This window comes from Salarias fasciatus, chromosome 20, assembly GCF_902148845.1.
Source record: "Salarias fasciatus chromosome 20, fSalaFa1.1, whole genome shotgun sequence".
Lineage (NCBI taxonomy): Eukaryota > Metazoa > Chordata > Actinopteri > Blenniiformes > Blenniidae > Salarias > Salarias fasciatus.
In genome coordinates this window covers 17883499-17902871 of record NC_043764.1, presented here as the reverse complement: position 1 = coordinate 17902871, position 19373 = coordinate 17883499, and the positions used below count along the sequence as shown (strand labels likewise).

The window sequence follows — 19373 nt, the reverse complement described above, 5'->3', positions numbered from 1 at the left end:
TTTGCCTTATCTCACTGGACTTTGTGATGCAGCAGCCACCTGAAAAGGTTTTTTTATTCCAAAAAATAGATGGCTTTGTCCCTTCTTAGACCAGTCAAGTTTCTTGTCTATATACACCAACATAGAATTCATTAAAACAAACAACAGTCCATCATTATTTTAAGAACTGAAGGTCAGTCAGTTCTTTGACTGTGTCCCCAAGTGCAGTGGCAAAAACCATCAAACGTTTGGGATCAACTGACTCACATGAGGACAGAAAAACTAAGCGCCACCTCTAATGCTGAGTCACCAGCCTCAGAAAACCAGCAGCTCAGATTAGAGCCTAGATAAATGCCACACAGAGTTCTAGTAGCAGACACATCTGAACATCAAATGTTCCCACATACATGGTTCCCTCCGTGACACATGGAAAACGAGGTGTGGTGGTGCTTTGCACACCCAACCAGCATGTCTACCACAGCATCGTGCAGTCATCCCATCCAGTTTGTGCTTCACTGGACCATCATTTATTTATCAACAGGACAATAGGATGAGTTTGGAATGAGATGGACCGCAGAGGGAAGACAAAATAAAAAAAAAAACTTGTGCTCACCATATCTGGGAACTCCCTCAAGACAGTTGGAAAACCATTTCAGGTGACTCCCTCATGAAGCTCACGGATTTGCAGTGCTGTCAACAGAGCAAAGAGTGGCTATTTTGGAGAATCTAAAAAAGAAAACATGTTATGAGTCATTTCACACTTTTTTTTGTTTACTACATAATTCCACATGCGTTCATTCATAGTTTTGACTCCCTTCAGTGAGCATCTACAATGTCATTGAGTCATGTGTCATTGGAAGGTGTGTCCAAACTTTTGACTGGTAGTGTATGGCAACAAAATCCACATCCAGGAGTCACAGTGCCTGAGGGAGCTGCTCAGCAAGTTAAACGACAGCACAATGTTCACACATCACCACCTACTGGTCAATCCTCAGATAACACACACTCACAGGAAGGTCAAACTACAAGAACTGCGTCGTATATATATATTTTCTGTGAATGCCAATTAAATTTCAATCTTTAAAAAAAAAAAAAAAAGTCAAGCATAGGGAAACGATTCACATCTAATCTGCGCCTCTATAACAACAGGTTAGCTAATTCAGTAAACTTTATACCTCATACAGATATGCTTACTTATTTCACCTTCAGACACAACAAGAAGCAATGAAATCCATGAAGTTCTCCAGAGTTTTAAGAGATTTCTTTGACAATTTTCTCACCGCTCTGTTGTAACCAGCAAACGGAGGCATTCATTCTCTGGACGAACCAGATTGTGCATCCAATACAAATTATGCACTGTCAATATGTTTAAAATAGCAATATGCTTATAAAAGCAATTTGCTGAACAATGTTTGAGTTATTTTTATTTGGGATGCATGAATTAAACTAGCCAATAAACACCAGCAATACATCTACATGGGAAAGTTGCATGATTCCATCTGAAAAACAATTTGTTGTGAACCAGACATTCCCCCTAAATGCCTGTGCACATATCTAATTAATGGGGAAAAAAATCTAGACCGCCATGAAAATGCAAACTTGATGATCTTCATGCTGCAGCATTAAGAAAAAGTAGCTCCCGATAACCCGTGGGAGAAAAAAAGGCACGAGGATAGCTAGGGGAGAACAACTAATTAACTTTGAAATACATATAGTAATAAATACCACAATTCGACTATACAATAGAAGCATTTTCTATCGGAGCTGTGTGTGTTTTTTTGGTTTTGTATCAATCCGCCGCACATCCCTAGCCTGGAGCTACCATCAACACTTTACACCACGAGGTTTAATTAGTTTCTTAAATTTCCAAACAATTTCTTTCTTTCATGAAATACTCAGTTATGAAACTCATTCAAGAAATTACAAAAAGTAGGTCAGAGTCATATAAAGTGATATCTGAACTTACCTGAACTCACCTTTTATGATGCTAGGTTAACGTTAACGAATGACGTCACTGGTCCCGCCTTCTCAACCTTAAAGGCACAGTACACATTAAAAAAAGTTTTTAATCCTAAAACGAATGAAAACAGAGAAGGTTTATAAGTTATAACAAATTGTGTGATTTGTAAATAGTAATACAATGTTTTGAATAAAAAAAATGTAACAAAAAATCACAAAAAAACTTTGTTAAATTTTATACATTTCGTTAATATATACATGGATGCAGCAAGATAAATGTTTGCTGTCCATAAAGTTCGGGATTAAAATTCGTTGCAGGCACTTTGTACAGGAGTCACTTTTATATTTCCAGAACAGTTTATGCGTGCGTGTGTACGTGCGTGTTGGGAGTCATCAGTCCCACCTCTCGTGAGGATAGGACACCTCTGTGGCTCTGGACAGATAACAGAGGCCTGCTGAATGGAAAAGTGACACAACGTTAACTTGGCCGCTCAACAGGGGGAGTTAACCTGTAGCAAAGAGTTTGGTTAATCTTGTACGTGGCTGCGGGCCTGAAAGAGCTGCCTGCCCTGCTCCTCTCAGACAGTCTGCGGCTTGGCTTTAACTGATCGGAGGCGAAACACCTTCAGTCTGGGGATGAAAATATCAGTTTTGTCCAAGAAGCTGTGGTGCGTCCGCAAGCAGCTGATCATCCTGCTCACGCCTGTCATTTTTCTGCCACTGCTTTTTACTCTTCCGGAAAAGGTGAGTCCTTCACGCGCCCCGTGTGCGTCTTCATGCGTCCATTATTTCTGTTAGCTTTACTCTCCTATTTTATCAATGTAGTACTAACTCTAGAGAAATATATACTTCAAGTCAGAGGCTTTGTGTTGATCAGATTTTTTTTTAATCAAAACTTGCATTTAACACATAGTACGTAATGAGATTTGCAACTAGAAAAATTAATGAAATTGTTCTAATTTCAACAGCTCTAAAGAACAGAATGTGTTAATTAACTGTAAAAGAAATTGTGTTTGAGTTTGACTGAGCCAAGCCAAACTACTGGGTGGATATGTCACCACGAACAGAATAACTTTATTATTTATGGGCATTTAATTTGCCAAACATAGAAGCTTATAACTGATCGAAAAGATGTTTTTGTCACTAAAGTAGTAAAATTGTGATTTATTTATGTTTAGCTCGTAATATAGAAGAGAGTAGTTACTAATTTAACCGCAGCACATGTCCTGCACACATTTGGACATGTTGACACACTCCCTCTGTGACACATATAGTAAATGTTATCTGTCTCTTTTTGTCATTAAACCTCACCTTATCAGTAGGACAATAATCACCACAGTTCTTATCTTACAGGAGGGAAAATGTCTTTACGTGGTGGTGCTGATGGCTCTGTTTTGGTGCACGGAGGCCCTTCCTCTGGCTGTCACAGCCATGCTTCCAGTCTGCCTCTTCCCAACACTGGGGATTCTCCCTGCCAAAACAGTGTGCCCTCAGTACTTCATTGAAACCAACTTCCTCTTCCTCAGCGGGCTCGTAATGGCATCGTCTATTGAGGAATGGGGCTTGCATCGCAGGATTGCCCTCAAGGTCCTCAGCATAGTTGGAGTCAAACCAGCCTGGTGAGGAAATAACGTATTGTGGGAGATTGCTGTCAGGATGATTGTGTGTGTTTCACTGACAGTACATGTTAAGAAGAAAATGCAACCAGCATTGAGGATTGTCAATATAAGCTCTTTGATATGGTGTAATTTTCCTGGGGAAATGTCTCTCTTACTGGATTATTTCCATATTCAATCATATTACTTCCCTGCACCATAAAACATGATAAAACACATTGATGATGCCAATAATAACATAATAATATTTCATGTGTTTTGTATAGCACTTTTCAGGACACTCAAAGACACTTTACAAGGTAAAAGATAAAAACAGAAACAAACAGATTGAATAAAAAGCATAAAAAAATTAGAAATCAGTTAAACATGATAATAAAAATGATCTTGAACAGATAAGTTTTAAAATAAACCAGTTTGAAAATGTAAAGCGTTCTTACTTAGTCAGTCAGTCAATAGTTGAACTGGTCAAAACTTGATTTTCCCTCTGTTCATGTAACCACAGACAATGGCAACACACAGACAATCAGTACTTGTCCACTCTGGTTCATTATTCATGGATTCGGAATTGTTTGTGAAAATGCTGCAACACACAAAAAGCCCAAAGCCTCCAGCTAAGTAAGCAGATCAAGGTTGTTTTTTTTTTTTTTTTTTGTAAAAAAAAAAAAAACAAAGGCCTGTGTTGATGATCTTTGACACATTTTATATTACAAAGAGTGAGTCACAGTTCAAATAAACAAATGGACAAATACATAGGGCACTACCTTCAGAATTAGTCAAGAGCCACAAACAAAAGTGTTGCTACTGTTTTTTGTTTTCTTTTTTTTCTAAACTGTACTAGCTGTTTTATGTACTTGCTCAGCCATGTGATGTAAAGTTTGACTGTCGGTGATGAGTGCTGCAGCCATAACTGTGCTGGCTGATTTGAGACTGTTGAATCGTCCTCACAGGCTGATCCTGGGAATGATGTTGACTTCATCCTTCCTGTCCATGTGGCTCAGCAACACCGCCACAACTGCCATGATGCTCCCCATTGCTAACGCCATTCTGGAGAGCCTTTTTGGAGACCTGGAAACCCTAAAGCTAAAGTGCAAGTCTCCTGAGGATTACGACACTGCTGCAATAAATGGTAAAAAAAAAAAAATGTCTCAGTGGGACTCAAGTGCATCCAAAACTGTGATGAACACTGTCACACTGTCACATTTACTCAGATCTGAAGACGTTTTTACCTCAAACCTCTCCAGTTTTGTTCATTCTTTGTGTTTTCAAAATGACAAAATACACTTCTCTTGATCGCCAACAGGCAGGTTTGGAAATCGTAGCTGTTTGACCATTACTATCGATGTGCTTTTGTTTGCCAAAAGATTTGACATATTATGGAAACAACCACAAATCACAATCTTGGTTCACATGTGCTGAGTGACTGCATATCTAATCATGCTCATTATCAAAATGTGTCACTCCATACAAGATCTGTAAACAAACAATGACAAAGCTGTTGCATCCTTTCCACCTTTCCTGCTTGAACATCTTCAATATATAATCTCATGTGAACTTTGTACAGTTTTTCCAACACACGAAGTCATCAGATGCAAGCTCAAACTCCAATAGTAATTGATTGATCCTCTGCTTCCTCCCCAAAGTGAGACATTAAATACATCAAAAGGGAAGCATAAGTTACTACAAACTCACATTTTATGTAATAATCACGCTGTGTTTAATAGTTTCTCTATTGCATAAGAATCTCTCTTTGCTTGGATTTGTCCTTCAGGACAGCCTCCTGTGAAGCTGCACTCACTGCCCTCGGAGAAACAGATCCTGTCAGTGGATGGGTAAGAAACCAGTTATCCATCCGTCTCATACATCCACCCACCATGTCGTCCACGTCAGGGTTGTCGGTTCACACACAACCACCAAACTTGCATGTGTCATTTCAGCTGTTATGTAAATACAATCTATAGGCTGAAATCAGTGGAATCTTTCAGGTTTTTCCTCTCCACTTTAGTCTCTGCTTGCTCTTTTTTTCCCTATCTTATAAGCGTTCATTCTTTCAGATGAGTGTATTTCACTGGGGCTATGTAAATAAAGATACATGGAATTAAAGCTGAAATAAGTTAAGTAATAGTAAAGCAAGTATTTAATTAAAGCAAAATTCAACTTTTATGAGTCATCCACCTTATATACACTATATTACCAAAAGTTTTTTTTTTTTTTTGGTTTTCTAAATCATTAAATTCAAGTGTTTCTTGACTTTAAAAGTCACAGGTTTATAAAATCAAACATTTTTGCATGCAGACTTTTGCTACAAACATTTGTGAAAGAATGATTCGCTGTCCGGAGCTCAGTGAATTCCAACATGTGATGAGATGACATCTGTGGGAAATCCCCCCACATGTTGCTATTAGCATATGTGGAAATTCTTTCAAAGAAATAGAACCTTTTAAAGACTGAAGAAGCGGCGTTTTAAGGGTTAGTTAAAAAGAAAACACTAATGCAGTCAGTTTTGTTTATGTAGCTCTGCAGGCTTCAGCTCTGTGTTCATCATATTCATTTCGAAGTTGCGTACATTTTGAGTTCTGTTGTGGAGTCTGTAAAAAAACAGCCACTCATGTAAGATGTTGCCTCTTGACCCCTCTAAAGGACGGACGCCACAGAGCAGGCCGACCACTTGACAGCCGAGGAGATCCGATCGGAGTCGGAGTATCAGCTGAAAGTGTGGAAGGGCTTCCTGATCTGTATTCCCTACGCTGCCAGTATTGGAGGCACTGCGACCCTGACGGGCACCGCACCCAACCTCATCCTAATTGGACAGCTGAAAAGGTGATATCAAACAGAAGCAAATTAAAACCAAGCAACAAAGTAGCACATCTGGTTTTCAATTCTGTGTGAAATCCACTGTTGTTGTTGTTGTTTTTTTGGTTTTTTTTTTACCTCCACAGCTACTTTCCAGACTGCGATCTTATCAATTTTGGCTCTTGGTTTGCATTTGCGTTCCCTCTCATGCTTGTGTTCCTGGTTCTGGGATGGTTATGGATTTCCTTTCTCTACGGGGGACTAAACACAAGGTCAATATTTTGTTTCAACTCATGTTTTAATGGTAAAACCAGTTTTAATATTATTTTGTGAAACACCTTCTTCTGTGTGCACCCTGTTTTTTTGTGTTTTATGTAGATTGTGCTTCAAAAGAAATGACCAGAGAGCCCAGGCAGAAGCCAGAGCCAAAGCCTTGATACAGGAAGACTACAGGAAATTAGGGCCCTTAAAGTGAGGACTCGTGTATGTCTTCAAATCCCATGCAACAGACTCAGAATGTGCACATCCGCAGCGCAGTTTGTCACTCACCTCCACTCCGTGTGCTTCCTTTCAGTTTTGCGGAGGGGGCCATCTCTTTCTTTTTTGTGCTTTTTGCCGTGCTCCTGTTCACAAGAGATCCCAAATTCGTCACCGGCTGGTCCGTGTTGTTTAAGAAAGGGTGAGAAAGACACTGTTTCTTGTTGAAGCACATTATTACAACTTTGAAGTATATTAAGATGCTGATTTTTTCTGAATTTCTTTTTCTTCTGCTCCTCTTGCCCCGCAGGTACGTGTCGGACGCCGTCACCGGCGTGATCATCGTGTCTATTTTGTTCTTCTTCCCTTCGCAGAAACCTTCTCTCCGATGGTGGTTCGATCCTCAAGGTGAGCAGCAACACATTTGTCATTTTAAATTCAATCACTAAATGCAAATCTTATTGATTTCCTTTTTTAAGGAGTTATAAATTCCATACAATTGACTTAAATGTACCTCATTAGGTTTGTTATGCATTAAAAGTAGGCAGCAGGATCGCAGTTTGAGGGATCATTCAGAAGTTTCCATCTTTGACCAGATATTTCTAAAAGATTTATGCCGGCTGCGTTTCTGTGTTTTTAGAGCAGAAACTAAGCTGCGGAATGTTAATAATGTAGATTAGAGAGTCTCGGTGAATTTCCCGCCAAGAAGCGAGACTGTAGTTTCTCTGTTTCTGTGATTAGAATAATCTTTCCCAGTTATGTTGACACACTTTGGGCTTTCTGTTCGTGCCTGTATTTGTTCACGTCGTAGGCATCCACACACACTTTCCTCATTACAGTACCAAACGTTCTGTAACGGTTTGGCAAATAATTGTTCGATGTATAGATACAGTTACTATTTAACAGACAACTGTTAATCAGCCTGAAGAAGTGAGGACGCTGCTCAAACTTGGAGAATGCATTTATGCGTGTTGAAAACACGAGGCACGTGTGCATGTGTACGTTACGCGCAGCTGGTCAAATAAACCGCAGGATGTCAGCAAGAAAAGCAAAAGTGGGGTTCACCGGGCCTCTCCATGTGGGTCACGCTTTAGAAAAGTGGAAAATCTGACGATGTTGCATTCATCTCAGTAAAAACATCAAAGCACAATTTAAAGGGAACAGAAAAGACTTGAAGTGTTTCAAAAAAAAACTAGCACTATAGCAAACCTACATTAAATATTTAGCATAATATAAGCAAAAAAAAAAAGTGTGGCTTTTTGAGTTTAATTTGGCCTAAAAGTGCTAAAAGCACAGTGTGATGCCTGATTATGTGCAGGATTCGACCGTCTGTGTGAAGTTCATACGCACCCTCATTAACCATGTGTGCTTTTCTTCAGCCTCAAACGCTCCTTATGTGCCTCTCTTGTCGTGGAAAAAAGCCCAGGACTCTGTTCCTTGGAACATCATCCTGCTGCTCGGGGGCGGCTTCGCTATGGCCAAAGCTTGTGAGGTAAATATGTGGATCCAAGTTAAAACTTATCTCAGCATTTGCAGCTCTGGATGGCTAATTGCTTTTTTTGTTTTTGTTTTGGGCTTGAACCTGAAGCTGGGATACATTTCCTTTATAATATGTCTTGAAGCAGATAGGTATAGATCCTGATTTCCCTCATTGCGACCTGCTAAGTCATTCGATCTTTGATGGTATAAACACTCTTTTTATAAAGCAACCAATTACCTAATGATTTCTTTTTCTTTGTTTTGTTTGTTTGCAAAGATCAACTCTGAATTGTAAAAGTCTGCCGTAGTGAAATGTGCTTCTTCTCTCTCCTGCTCGATCAGTGTCGCTGTGCTTGTTTGGTTCGGTTCCCCACTTCAGTTTATTATGTTGCGAACTGATCTTCGACCCCTGACCTCCGTCTTGTGGCATTTGGCAGGAGTCCGGGCTCGCCGCGTGGATCGGAGGTCACCTCCAGCCTCTGGCCGAGGTCCCTCCGGCTGCAGCTGTGATACTGATCACTGCCTTCCTGGCCTGCTTCACCGAGTTCGCCAGCAACACGGCCACCATCATCATATTTCTGCCCGTCATTGTCGAACTGGTAAGGCTGAGTTTGGAATAACGCATGCAAGGAAGTCAGACGATAGAAATGGTGAATAATATGAACATGTCCGACGATAAGCTCCATTGAAATCGTTACTTTGATTCAAAAAAGCCTTCCACAGCACTCCAGGTCTTATATTTGTCCACCCCACGAGTTCACTGCTTCAAAAACAACAATCAGAAATGACTGTCACAGGATGAGACAGCGGAAACTAATGAACTGACTCCTGACCTTGTCTCTTTCCCCCTCAGAGGCTGAGTAGGCTCGTTAAAGTCTTGCAAAAGATGTTCTCACACTTGTAGCCTGTTGGACATTAACTGCTGCTGACGGCAATTATTATCCGAGGAAGCGTAACTTTGTAATGAACTTTCTGACAATTGTTGACAGGCTCTATATGGAGCCACGCATCGGAGCGAGTTCTCTCTGATGATGTAAATTGTAATTTGCTTGTAGAAAATCGGACTTCTTTGCAGTAAAACAACCGATAATGACTTTGACCAGTGAAGGCCGGCACGGGAGGAGTAGCAGGGTACATCCTGTAACACAGCACGAGAGAGACACGCCAATTGGTTAACTAGTATGTCTCCATTGTCTGAACTTGGAACCTTCTTGTGACGGCGTTGGCCTCTGCTCCACTGCCGTCACCTGTAAACACACGTTTTTTGTTTGTTTTTTTTTGTACGCAGGCTCTCCGTGTCTCGGTGAACCCTCTGTACTTCATGATCCCGGCCACAGTGGGATGCTCGTACGCCTTCATGCTGCCAGTGTCCACGCCGCCCAACTCCATCGCCTTTGCGTCGGGACACCTGATGGTGAAAGACATGGTAAGACGACCCCCCCCCCCTTCCTCACGCTGCACGTTGAGCGACGACCCCAGCAGCTCTGCTCAGGCTTCCTCTCCCCGCTTCCGCAGGTGAAGACCGGCATCGTCATGAACGTCCTGGGCGTCCTCTCCATCTCTCTGGCCATGAACACGTGGGGGGTCGCCATGTTTGACTTGCACAGTTACCCAGACTGGGTTCACCCGAAGAACGCGTCTGCTCTGGTCACTGATGTGCACGTCTCGTCTGTCCCGTCATTCAACGCTACCCACTGATCACACTCTGATTACGAGCACAAATATCAGAAGATTTTGTGAAGTTTTTATCCCTGATCAGGGATAAAGTCGTTCTGTGGACACCTATGCTGTTGCTTAAACTCCAGAAGGCTCTGAGAGCTTCAGATGTCTTGTTTTATAACGCCCTGAGGAAGTTTATTGTACATCTAAGAGTCTTTTTTAGCCTCTAAACCATCCAGATTTCATCCTGTGAACAGAAGTTGGTGCAGCAAGTTGAAAACTGCTGAATCACTTCATCTTTTCCTTAAAACTTGACCAGAGAAAAGGTTTAAAATGAACAAAGATAGGATTATAGCTCAGAAATATGTTTTTATTGTATATTTTAAAAACCTGACTGGTACTGCAGAGTGGGCTGCTTGTGTGGTTATTACTTGACTGACCTCTGCTGGAAGAACGAGAGAGACCTCTGTGAATAGAAATATATATTTTGTTTAAAATCACTAAAGAGATCATGTTACTATTTAAGCATTCACATAGTATTAAGTTACAACACGTGACCAATGTTTTTAAATTTTATCTGTATTATCATATGATTTTTCATGAATGAATGTTGTAAATTATGTTACATATCGAACGGCATTTCTTCATCTGTTACAATGAGATTTAAATTGAGTTGTGATGATTCAGTCGTCTCGTTTCTGCATCCGCTTTTAGTCTGTGCACAGCCTTGTGGGTATTTCTCCTCGTGAACACGGCTCTGCTCCTGAAGGTAACGGGCAGCTGTGAATTCTTGACAGTGTTTGCTTGGTGTTGTAAAAGCCTCTGAAGTCACGTGGGCCCCACAACAATGGCTAACTTGTGGAAAGATGTGTTGGTTACTCAGTGCAAGCAGGGTCGCCGACAAAGGGCCTGTAGCGCGCAGGCGACGCTGTGAAATACTCAACCGAGATCCACGGAGCAGAACAAAATGTACAACGGCGGCAACCTTTGAGAGCACGGACTGCAGCCGTGGCTCAGACAAGATTAGACGACTTTTAATGCTCTTTTAATTGTGTGAAATGGATGTTGTTTTATTTGTGTGCGGCGATCTGAGCTGGGAGCGGTCCACATTAAAGTCTGCATTAATTCTTGTTTTCTCTTTGTTGGCAGAGCTTCATACACGTGCAGAACTGTTCTCCACATCAGTTGTTTCACACTGGGAAAATAGGTTTTTCCCTACTGGAGGTTGTTGGATTAGATTTTGCACATTTTTAAAAAAAAAATATATAAAAATGAAGGCTAGAATTCAGACCTGGGAGCTGGCCTCGGCTGGTGGCTTCACTTTAATGTTTTATCAAGTCTGAGAGATCTTGCATCAGTCTTCAGTCTTGCATAACAAAAAAAACACACAAAAAAACAAAACAAAACAGAGGCATCACAACTCTGTTTAATTCCCTTCACGTCAAGAGTGCTGCTTGTTTAGGAACATTTTCTTAATAATTCATGTGGAAAATTTCTAAGTTATGGTTAAATTAGTTACTTTCATTTGCCTTTTAAGCAACTTTGATTCAAAAAGGTCATTTTATGAAATCATTGGTGGTTTTGTTCTCCTCTTCCAAACTGAATTTTTGTCTCTTACTGCCTGGTTTCGTATTTTCTGCAGAGACGATACACTTTATAGCCACGATTACTGTATTTCAGTCACACTCTGTGGTTACTGCACTTTTTTTTTTCCTTTAAGATACAGAGGAGTGTTAATGCTTTTCAGCAGGTCCTGAGGTGTTAACCACATTTTGAGACGATAACATGCAGCCTTTAAAAAAAGATTCCAAAACAGACATGAAGCAGCTTCTCTCACATCTTCAACTAACCACAACAAAGAAAAGTAAATTCTATAATGATAGTATGCATTTCTGTCCTCATATGACAGAAGTACTCTTGGGGTTTATGGTTTGTTGCTCATATGACAAACTAGAGGAAGTATGTGACGTCTACACAAGAACAACTATTGAATGATAAGTCTCAAACCAGCAGAGTCAGATGTGAACTTAGTTATTTTTAGCAGAGAAAGGGGCTTTATGTGGCGTCACTCTACCTACGGTGTCTTGGTCATCGTGTCTCATCATCCTCAAACTGCAGTTTGCTGAGCGTGAGCTGCGTCACACTGCGTGTGTGTGCGTGTGTGTGTGTGTGTGTGAATGTGTCATGCCTCTCCATATGACCTTGTGTCACACGGAGTTTACACGGAGAGGAATTATTTTGTTTGTTTCCCGTGTGGGAACTTGTAATCTGCGCATAAACACCAACATGACTCTGACTGTTCTGCAAAGTTCCTCTTTTTAAGCTCACAACACTTCCTAGTCTTGTTTTGTGTGTGTGTGTGTGTCTGTGTGTGTGTGTGTGTGTGTGTGTGCGCTCAAGCTCATGATTAGTTAGGAAGAATGAAATCGATTACAGAAAGCATCATATTGCCTGTCAGGTAAGTTTTGTTTTTTTATTCCATTTTTAATGAAAATTTATATTTACCCAGTGTTTGTTTTTAATCAGTAACCGTGTGATTGAAGTGACATTTTTATTCAGTCAAGAATGTCTTTACAATCTTTGCTCCAATGATTTGTAAAGTTACACATGAGGAAGAAGAGACATTGTTTCTCTGCACTAATGTGATCAAGTACTTCTAAAATTCTCTGCTTCTTATTCTAAAACTTGCAGGTATTTATTTTAACATGCTGAACTTTTTTTTTTCTTGAACGTAAGAATTACAATTTTCTTGATATTTAAATGCAGCACATGTATAAAAAGGAACAAAATTCAGATGGTTTTGATATTTTCTGTAAAAGGGATATTTCTATCAAACAGGCAGGATACATTTCAGTCATTTGAAATGTGAAAAGACGCTGGTGTGACTTGTAGTTTAATAGGAGTAACAGCTATGGGATCTGACCATTCCTTTGACTGTTTTAGTGTGGCTGACTATGCTTGAAGGAAGAGTACATCGTCTCACAGACACACACACACACACCCAGTCACACACAGGACTCTCCAATTAACTTTTTGAAGTAACTGTTAGGTTGTAATAACTGTTTGGAGTTTTTTTCACAGGAGAGCACTCTGGTTTAGAGAAGCAGATATAAATAAATATTAATATTATTATTGCTAGAAAGAAGAGAATTAGTGTGAAGGTGAATTTGAGAAAGCGTGCACACTAAAGGCTGATGAGATTGTGTTTTGACAATGGGACAGTTTGCCAGAAGAGAAATACTGTGGCAGAAACTAATTTACATCTTGTTTCAGATTTGGCCAAATCAATAAAAATACTCTGAGTCAAGTAATTTGTTACATTTTCAGTTGTAACATGGAAACACATGAAGAAAATGTTTTTTTCTTTCTTGCAGCAGGATGCATCAAAACACATTTCTGGAACTTTTTCCAGCTTCTTGTAAAAGATAATGAATTAAATTTTCTTAATGTGTTTGAACTTTATTGTACAAGGGGAAAATCTGAAGTTTATAGTTTTTTTTTTTTAAATTTTAAAACTTTATTTAACGGGCTGGTCCCGTTGAGACACGGTTATCTCTTTTTCAAGGAAAGCCTGGCCAAGAGAGCAGCTTAAAACATTGTTTCAAGAATTAGTACTGACAGTGCAGAGGTCACATAAAATACAAAATCAGACAAGATAAAAGCTAATACAGACAGAACAGAGGAACAAAGTCAAATAGTGGGGGTATCATGTCGAACAGGCATCTTCCTGCCATTAAAGCAAGTTTTAAATCAGGCAGTCTGCACGCAGCCCAGGGCCTCAACAAGGGTGGAGCTGCAGCAGTACATGACAGTATCGTCAGCATAAAATGACATTTTTCATTAGGGACTTTCTGCCAAGTGTGTTCATGTAAATACTGGACAAGATTTGACCCTATATAAATGGTGAGCCTGTTAAAAAAAAAAACATTCCTCAAGGTGCCCTGACAAATACTCTGACATGTTTGATTACCTGCTCCACCAACAGGCGTAACTCCATATTATCACATTTTATTTTCACCCCATTATTCTTGGTGGATGCTCTTCAGTGTGCACTCTTTTGGATCTCAGTAAATCCTCAAAAGGGGGCTTCTGAATGTTGAAAGAAGAGAGTGGATGAAACAAAGGGAATAACTGACATGATCATTTATGGCTGGTTAACACTCTTACATTGGGAGGTTTGGTGTCTTTACATGCGGAGTTTGCATTTTCTCCCCTTGCATATAGCTTTACTTCTTGATACTCCAACTTCACTTGGCATCAAGTGGTCACTTTAAATGGAAACCTGTCCTGGTGCACCCATCAGATTTAGAACAGAACTGATTTAAATATTGTTTTTCTCCACAGGAACAAAGCCAGTTTCTACAGACAGGCTCTTAAATCGCTCCTTTGTCACCTCTGGGATGCTTACTCCACGCCCTCTCCGGCCGGCAGAGACGTCCTCGCCCTGCTGTCTCTCTGCCTCACTCTCTCCGTCGTCACCGGAGGCCTGCTTCACCGCTGGCTGTCCGGGACTCTCAGGTACGACCACGACGCGTCGGTCCAGACCGCCTGCGTCTACAGCGCGGCCCTGTTTCTGGCCTCCTTCCTGTGCCACCCCCTGCGCTGCGTGCTCACCATGACTCTGCCCACCGTCTGCACCAAACAGGGCCGCAAACTCCTCGCCTCGGCCTCGGTCATGGTCCTAGTGCTGAACGTCATCCCCAACATCACGGTGAACGTCGGCGCCGTGTCTCGCATCCTGAAGTGCAGCGCCGAAGGCTTCACGAAGACTTTGCTGAACTCATCCGAACTCTTGAACAAAGCCAAGCGGGACGTTGTCGAAGCAGCGATCAAAGTAAAGAGAGAAGACCTGAGCATCGTCAACAACTTGAGGACTTTAGATCATTCCACTAAAGTTGACGTGTCCGAGGTTAAAAGCAGGTTCACTGAGATGATCGGGCAGATTGAGGCCAACTTCTCGCACGCCAGGAACCTGCTGAAAGAATACAAGCTGCTGTCAAACCGAATCCTCGCTGCCATTTTTGTGGCGTTACTGATTCTCGAATCGGCACGCTACTTGAAATCTTACCTGACATCGGTTCAGTTCGACAACATCCACGTCTCCAAAGAGCTCCTGCTAAGAAGACCTCATGCTGGCTTTGGGAAGCCAGCTAAAAATAAAACCTGCTCCTCAAGTTGTAAAATAACAAGCCAGGAGTGCACCTCCTCTTTCATAGCTCTGATTGTGGTGACGTTACATTTCGCTGCCATCACCTTCGTTGTGATTTTGGATCACGTTGTGTATTACATAGTTCAGATGATCGTGCCGTGGTTGCAGGAGTTTCCACCTACATCTGCCGTTATAAGCGTCGACTACAAGGTAGGCCAGCACTCCGGCGCAGCTCGATCCGCTCCACAGATGTTCACTTCTGCTGCGTTTGCTGAATTTTCTCTCATTTCTAGGTTAAATGGTTCCCCCCTGCGTTTTGCATTATCCCGCAGTCGTGCGTCAGGCGGGAGTTAACGAACTTCCAGGGGGATTACACGTGGGACTTCAGCCCCGAGCCGTCGTCCTGCAATGTAACAACTTCAGCTCCCAGCTCGGGAGTCACCCTCCTGCTGGGATGTCTCTGGCTGATGAGCTACTTTCTGGTGTTCCTTGAAGTTTATGCCAGACGGCTGCGCAGAAAAATCTCCGCTTCCTTCTTCAGAAAGCAGGAGGAGAGGAGAACGGCCCATTTGATGAGGAAAATACAAGTGTGGCAGAATCGAGATGAGGAGAAGACGGCGGTTACTCTTGATATTTGTGTTTCTGACTGAAATGTCTCAGCTGAACATAAAACAAAGGGCGTGCCCTCCGTGTTCGGTGGTGTGTTTGTTTGGACAATGCTTTCTAACATTAAATCTTTTACTGCTGAATGTTTAAATATTGATTTAAAAAAAACTAATTTTATGACATTTAGTGACAGAAAGAAAGATATTTTTGACTGGTTTCATATTGATGGTGTTGAAAATTTTGGGACGTGATGACTGATGATGAGATTAACTGAAAATCACATGGAAACTTAATATTGAAAATAACAACAAAAAAACATTGCTGCATTTCCCAGAAGCAAGGGATATTCTAAATAATAATAGACTTATCAGGAATAATGATTATAGAGATGTGCAGGCACATCATTAACACAATCAATTTTCATTTTGAATAAGAGCCAAAAGAATCATCAGTAGAGGACAATAGACCACTTAGTGGAGGGTTGTTAAAAAAAATACATAAACAAAACAATTTTCCCTGTAAACAGCCAGGGAAATGTCAACAGAGAAATCCCTTACAGTTTAAAATTTAAATACATTCTAAAATACATAAGAGATCATTTGTGACACAATTTAAATGACGAAGGATGTATGTTCTCTGGTATATGTGCCGTTATCATAAATTGGAAAAAAAAAAATCTGCATGCTGGACCTGCATGCTCTGTGGTTGTTTACGTTTTTATGTACAGATGATAGAAAACATGGAGCTGTTAAAATAAGTATTCAGTTTCTCTTTCTTTACTTGTTTCAGCAAATAAAGCCAAGAATTGCAATGATTTTGTGTCAAAGTCTCTGTGTAAACCACATGTAAGGTCAGAGGCCACAGCAGACGTTTCAGCTCAGAGCAGCGCTGTGTTAAAGTGCAGCCCTGCAGTCACTGACATGCATGCAGACCCTTCAGACCCTTCTGTTGTCAGCTGCTGCACGTAATGTTTTGTGCATCCTGTCTGAGTTCGTCTCAACACCTTTTTTTTCTTTTGCAAATGCACCACGGTTTGACACTCTTGGGACTTGCGTTTGTGGTTTACAGCAGCATTTCCTCGCATCTGCATCGAGCAGATACAGTGAAATGTGTTTTGTCAGACGGAAATAACTGTCATAGCATTTTTGCATTTTTTTATTTTTTTATTAATTTGTTTATTTTACCTCTCCAGATTTTTTTTTTTTTTTTTTTTGCGTTCCTTTTTTACCCCTCTGCCCCACTAGATGCCGCTATGGTGCTTTGGAGAGGCACAAAACAAAAGAATGCCCTGTCAAGGAGATGAACAGCAATAGATTGGATCTTACATTTTGATGGCTCACATATTGTTAATCGATCACATTAATGGGTTCCATGAACACATCTAATAACTTACAAGTCTATTTTTATCAGAGAATCCTTACAACAAATGACTTCCTTTCTCACAGAAAGTCTTTCTGCGTTGCAGCACACTTCTGCATGAAACTCCCTGGAGGCTTGACGGGGTATATTTTAAGATCTTATCCTAGAATAACAATAGAATTCATCTTTTTAATCTATTTTTATTCCTGACTTGTTGTCCACTTCCTGGTTGTCTCAAAATCCACCAGCATGTGTAAATATATCACACTGCTGTTGTTAGTCCAGGAGTCATGAATTATTCAAATGTAGCTGTATGCTCTGGGTTTTCACATGACTGTGTTAACATACAACATGTGCGACAGCTGAAGAACCAGCTCTGGGCCTTCTTCTGGCTGAGCTGCAACTGATTATTGTTAAAATGTAAATAAACTCCTTCACAGCCAGCTGGCCTGATTTCATGGCTCCTATTTTCCTTCATGTTAAATGGGAATATTTGTGTTCTCACATTCAGTCTGACACATTTGGTACATTTGGCATCAGAGCAGCAGGCGTTAGAAACGCAACACGAACATTATTGCCAGACACAGCATATTAAAGACCAACAGGTGATGATATGCATCCATAGGTAGACAGCACAAGGATTCAGGGAGCTCTGGATCCTTTTTCTAGAATAACAGATAAATTCTAAAGAATGGACCAACTCTACTAAATGTAAAATCCTGTCATGCACTGATGCTGACAATCACTTCCAAGCAGATACAGACTAAAGCTGTTCTAAAGCTGTTTTGAGGTCTGAAGTCAGAATTTGTTTTCCAGCAACTTGAAGCAAAAGATTTTAATAATATCAGCAATCTCGCTCACAGTCAGATTGCCAGAAGCTGTGAACACTCTCCCAAATGTGCATCAAGGGAACAGCGAGAACATTTTAATCATATGCTGTCTGTTCCGGCTTGTTTCTCAGGAGATGAGAAATTTCCCTAAATCCTACTTTTACTTTGTACAACCAGAGAAGTCAGCCATGTTGAGTGCAGCCATGCCTGCTAGTTTCTGAAGAGGAAAAAGGAAATCTTCATAATTAAGGCCATTTCAATTATACGGCCAATCAGTGCAGGGGGGGAATTACAGGCCACCTCCTCTGTTCCTTCAGTAATTACAGGGTTTCTGTCCTGGACGCAGTGGTTGACATGGCATTCTGCTCTCAGATGGAGAGGTGCAATTGATTTTCTCGTTGGTGACTACATGAGGCTGCGTGGATATAATGGGAAGAGCACGGAGGGAGGGGTACAATGGGAAAATAAAGAGCGAGAGAGTGTGAGGGAGACAGATGTGGAGACTCGAGCGACTCTGGAGGAGGACTCAGCAGTCACTGCTTCTGGGTGACAGTGAGAGCTGCATTCTGCTAATTATGGTAAGCTGCAAATTCATATTTACTTACTCTTTTATTACTTTCCTTTTTTTGACTACATCATTTTACTGCTGTTTTTTTCTCTTTTTTATGATTATCATTTGTCTCACTGTTGTGTAAGAAACTGATTACTGATTATTACGTCAGAAATCTAGTTTCCCACTGTTTCAGGGGAGAAAATATTCTTCACAGTCAAGTCAGACAAAAGAGTAATATTGAAGCTTTAAGAAATGCAAAAAAATATTAGTAAGTGAAATGAAACCTTTTTTCATGCAAACTAGATAGTATTACTAATCCTGGTACAACCATCTACATACCAAGCTTCTTTAATAAAGTTGTTTTATAGAGATTTTAAAAAGCATCGTTGTTGGATAAAATACTCCAAAGTAAGCATGTTTACGTTCAAGTGTGTGTGTAAGTCCAGCACAGTCTGTACTGAGGTGAACATATGGCAGTGATCAATGTGTATGTCAGAGAGGAGGTTGGGGCGGATGGATGGGTCACATCAAGGATGAATATTACTGTCACTTCTTTAGGCTTGTTTTTCACTTATGTTTTATTCTAAAGTGACAGGCTATCTTAAACCAGGTCAGTGTGTGTGACAAGGTGAAAGATCATGGCTCAGGTTATTTACACCAAATGACTTTTTTTTTTTTTTTTTTTTTTTTTTTTTTTTTTTACAAAACAACATAATTGTTTAAAGAGACATGAGATGGAGAGCATCAGTGGTCAGCGGACTGAATCTATCACTGAAATGTTAATGTAGTTCAGAGGAAAATTATTTAAGAAACCAATATTTGGATTATGTCGCATATGTAACCATGGTGACGACATTGATGTCCGTGTGTGACAGAACACTACAGAGATATAGAGATTAGAAGAGAGTGCTGTAACT

The 19373-nt window shown here is 40.6% G+C and overlaps 2 protein-coding genes across 2 annotated transcripts; both read left to right on the top strand.

Annotated features, from left to right (window-relative positions):
• Nucleotides 1-1219: 1219 nt before the first annotated feature.
• Nucleotides 1220-10876, top strand: slc13a3 (solute carrier family 13 member 3). Its single transcript, XM_030119088.1, has 13 exons — nt 1220-2682; nt 3292-3557; nt 4502-4680; nt 5323-5383; nt 6192-6371; nt 6491-6616; nt 6723-6815; nt 6919-7023; nt 7132-7229; nt 8201-8313; nt 8738-8899; nt 9589-9726; nt 9816-10876. Exons 1-13 carry the CDS (start codon nt 2575-2577, stop codon nt 9996-9998), a joined length of 1812 nt encoding a protein of 603 aa, XP_029974948.1. The 5' UTR covers nt 1220-2574; the 3' UTR covers nt 9999-10876.
• Nucleotides 10877-12352: 1476 nt separating this feature from the next.
• On the top strand, nt 12353-16454 carry ocstamp (osteoclast stimulatory transmembrane protein). The gene is made up of 3 exons (XM_030119129.1): nt 12353-12417; nt 14304-15318; nt 15402-16454. The coding sequence occupies exons 1-3, from the start codon at nt 12380-12382 to the stop codon at nt 15756-15758; spliced, it is 1410 nt and encodes a 469-aa protein (XP_029974989.1). The 5' UTR covers nt 12353-12379; the 3' UTR covers nt 15759-16454.
• Nucleotides 16455-19373: the final 2919 nt, after the last annotated feature.

Excerpts from the sequence above, each read along its gene's own strand:
- slc13a3 (XM_030119088.1), top strand. The coding sequence starts at position 2,575 with ATGAAAATATCAGTTTTGTCCAAGAAGCTGTGGTGCGTCCGCAAGCAG. Across the intron at positions 5,384-6,191 it reads CAGATCCTGTCAGTGGATGG|GACGGACGCCACAGAGCAGG; the intron begins GTAAGAAACCAG and ends ACCCCTCTAAAG. Across the intron at positions 8,314-8,737 it reads CTATGGCCAAAGCTTGTGAG|GAGTCCGGGCTCGCCGCGTG; the intron begins GTAAATATGTGG and ends GGCATTTGGCAG.
- ocstamp (XM_030119129.1), top strand. The coding sequence starts at position 12,380 with ATGAAATCGATTACAGAAAGCATCATATTGCCTGTCAG. Across the intron at positions 12,418-14,303 it reads AGCATCATATTGCCTGTCAG|GAACAAAGCCAGTTTCTACA; the intron begins GTAAGTTTTGTT and ends TTTTCTCCACAG. Across the intron at positions 15,319-15,401 it reads TTATAAGCGTCGACTACAAG|GTTAAATGGTTCCCCCCTGC; the intron begins GTAGGCCAGCAC and ends TCTCATTTCTAG.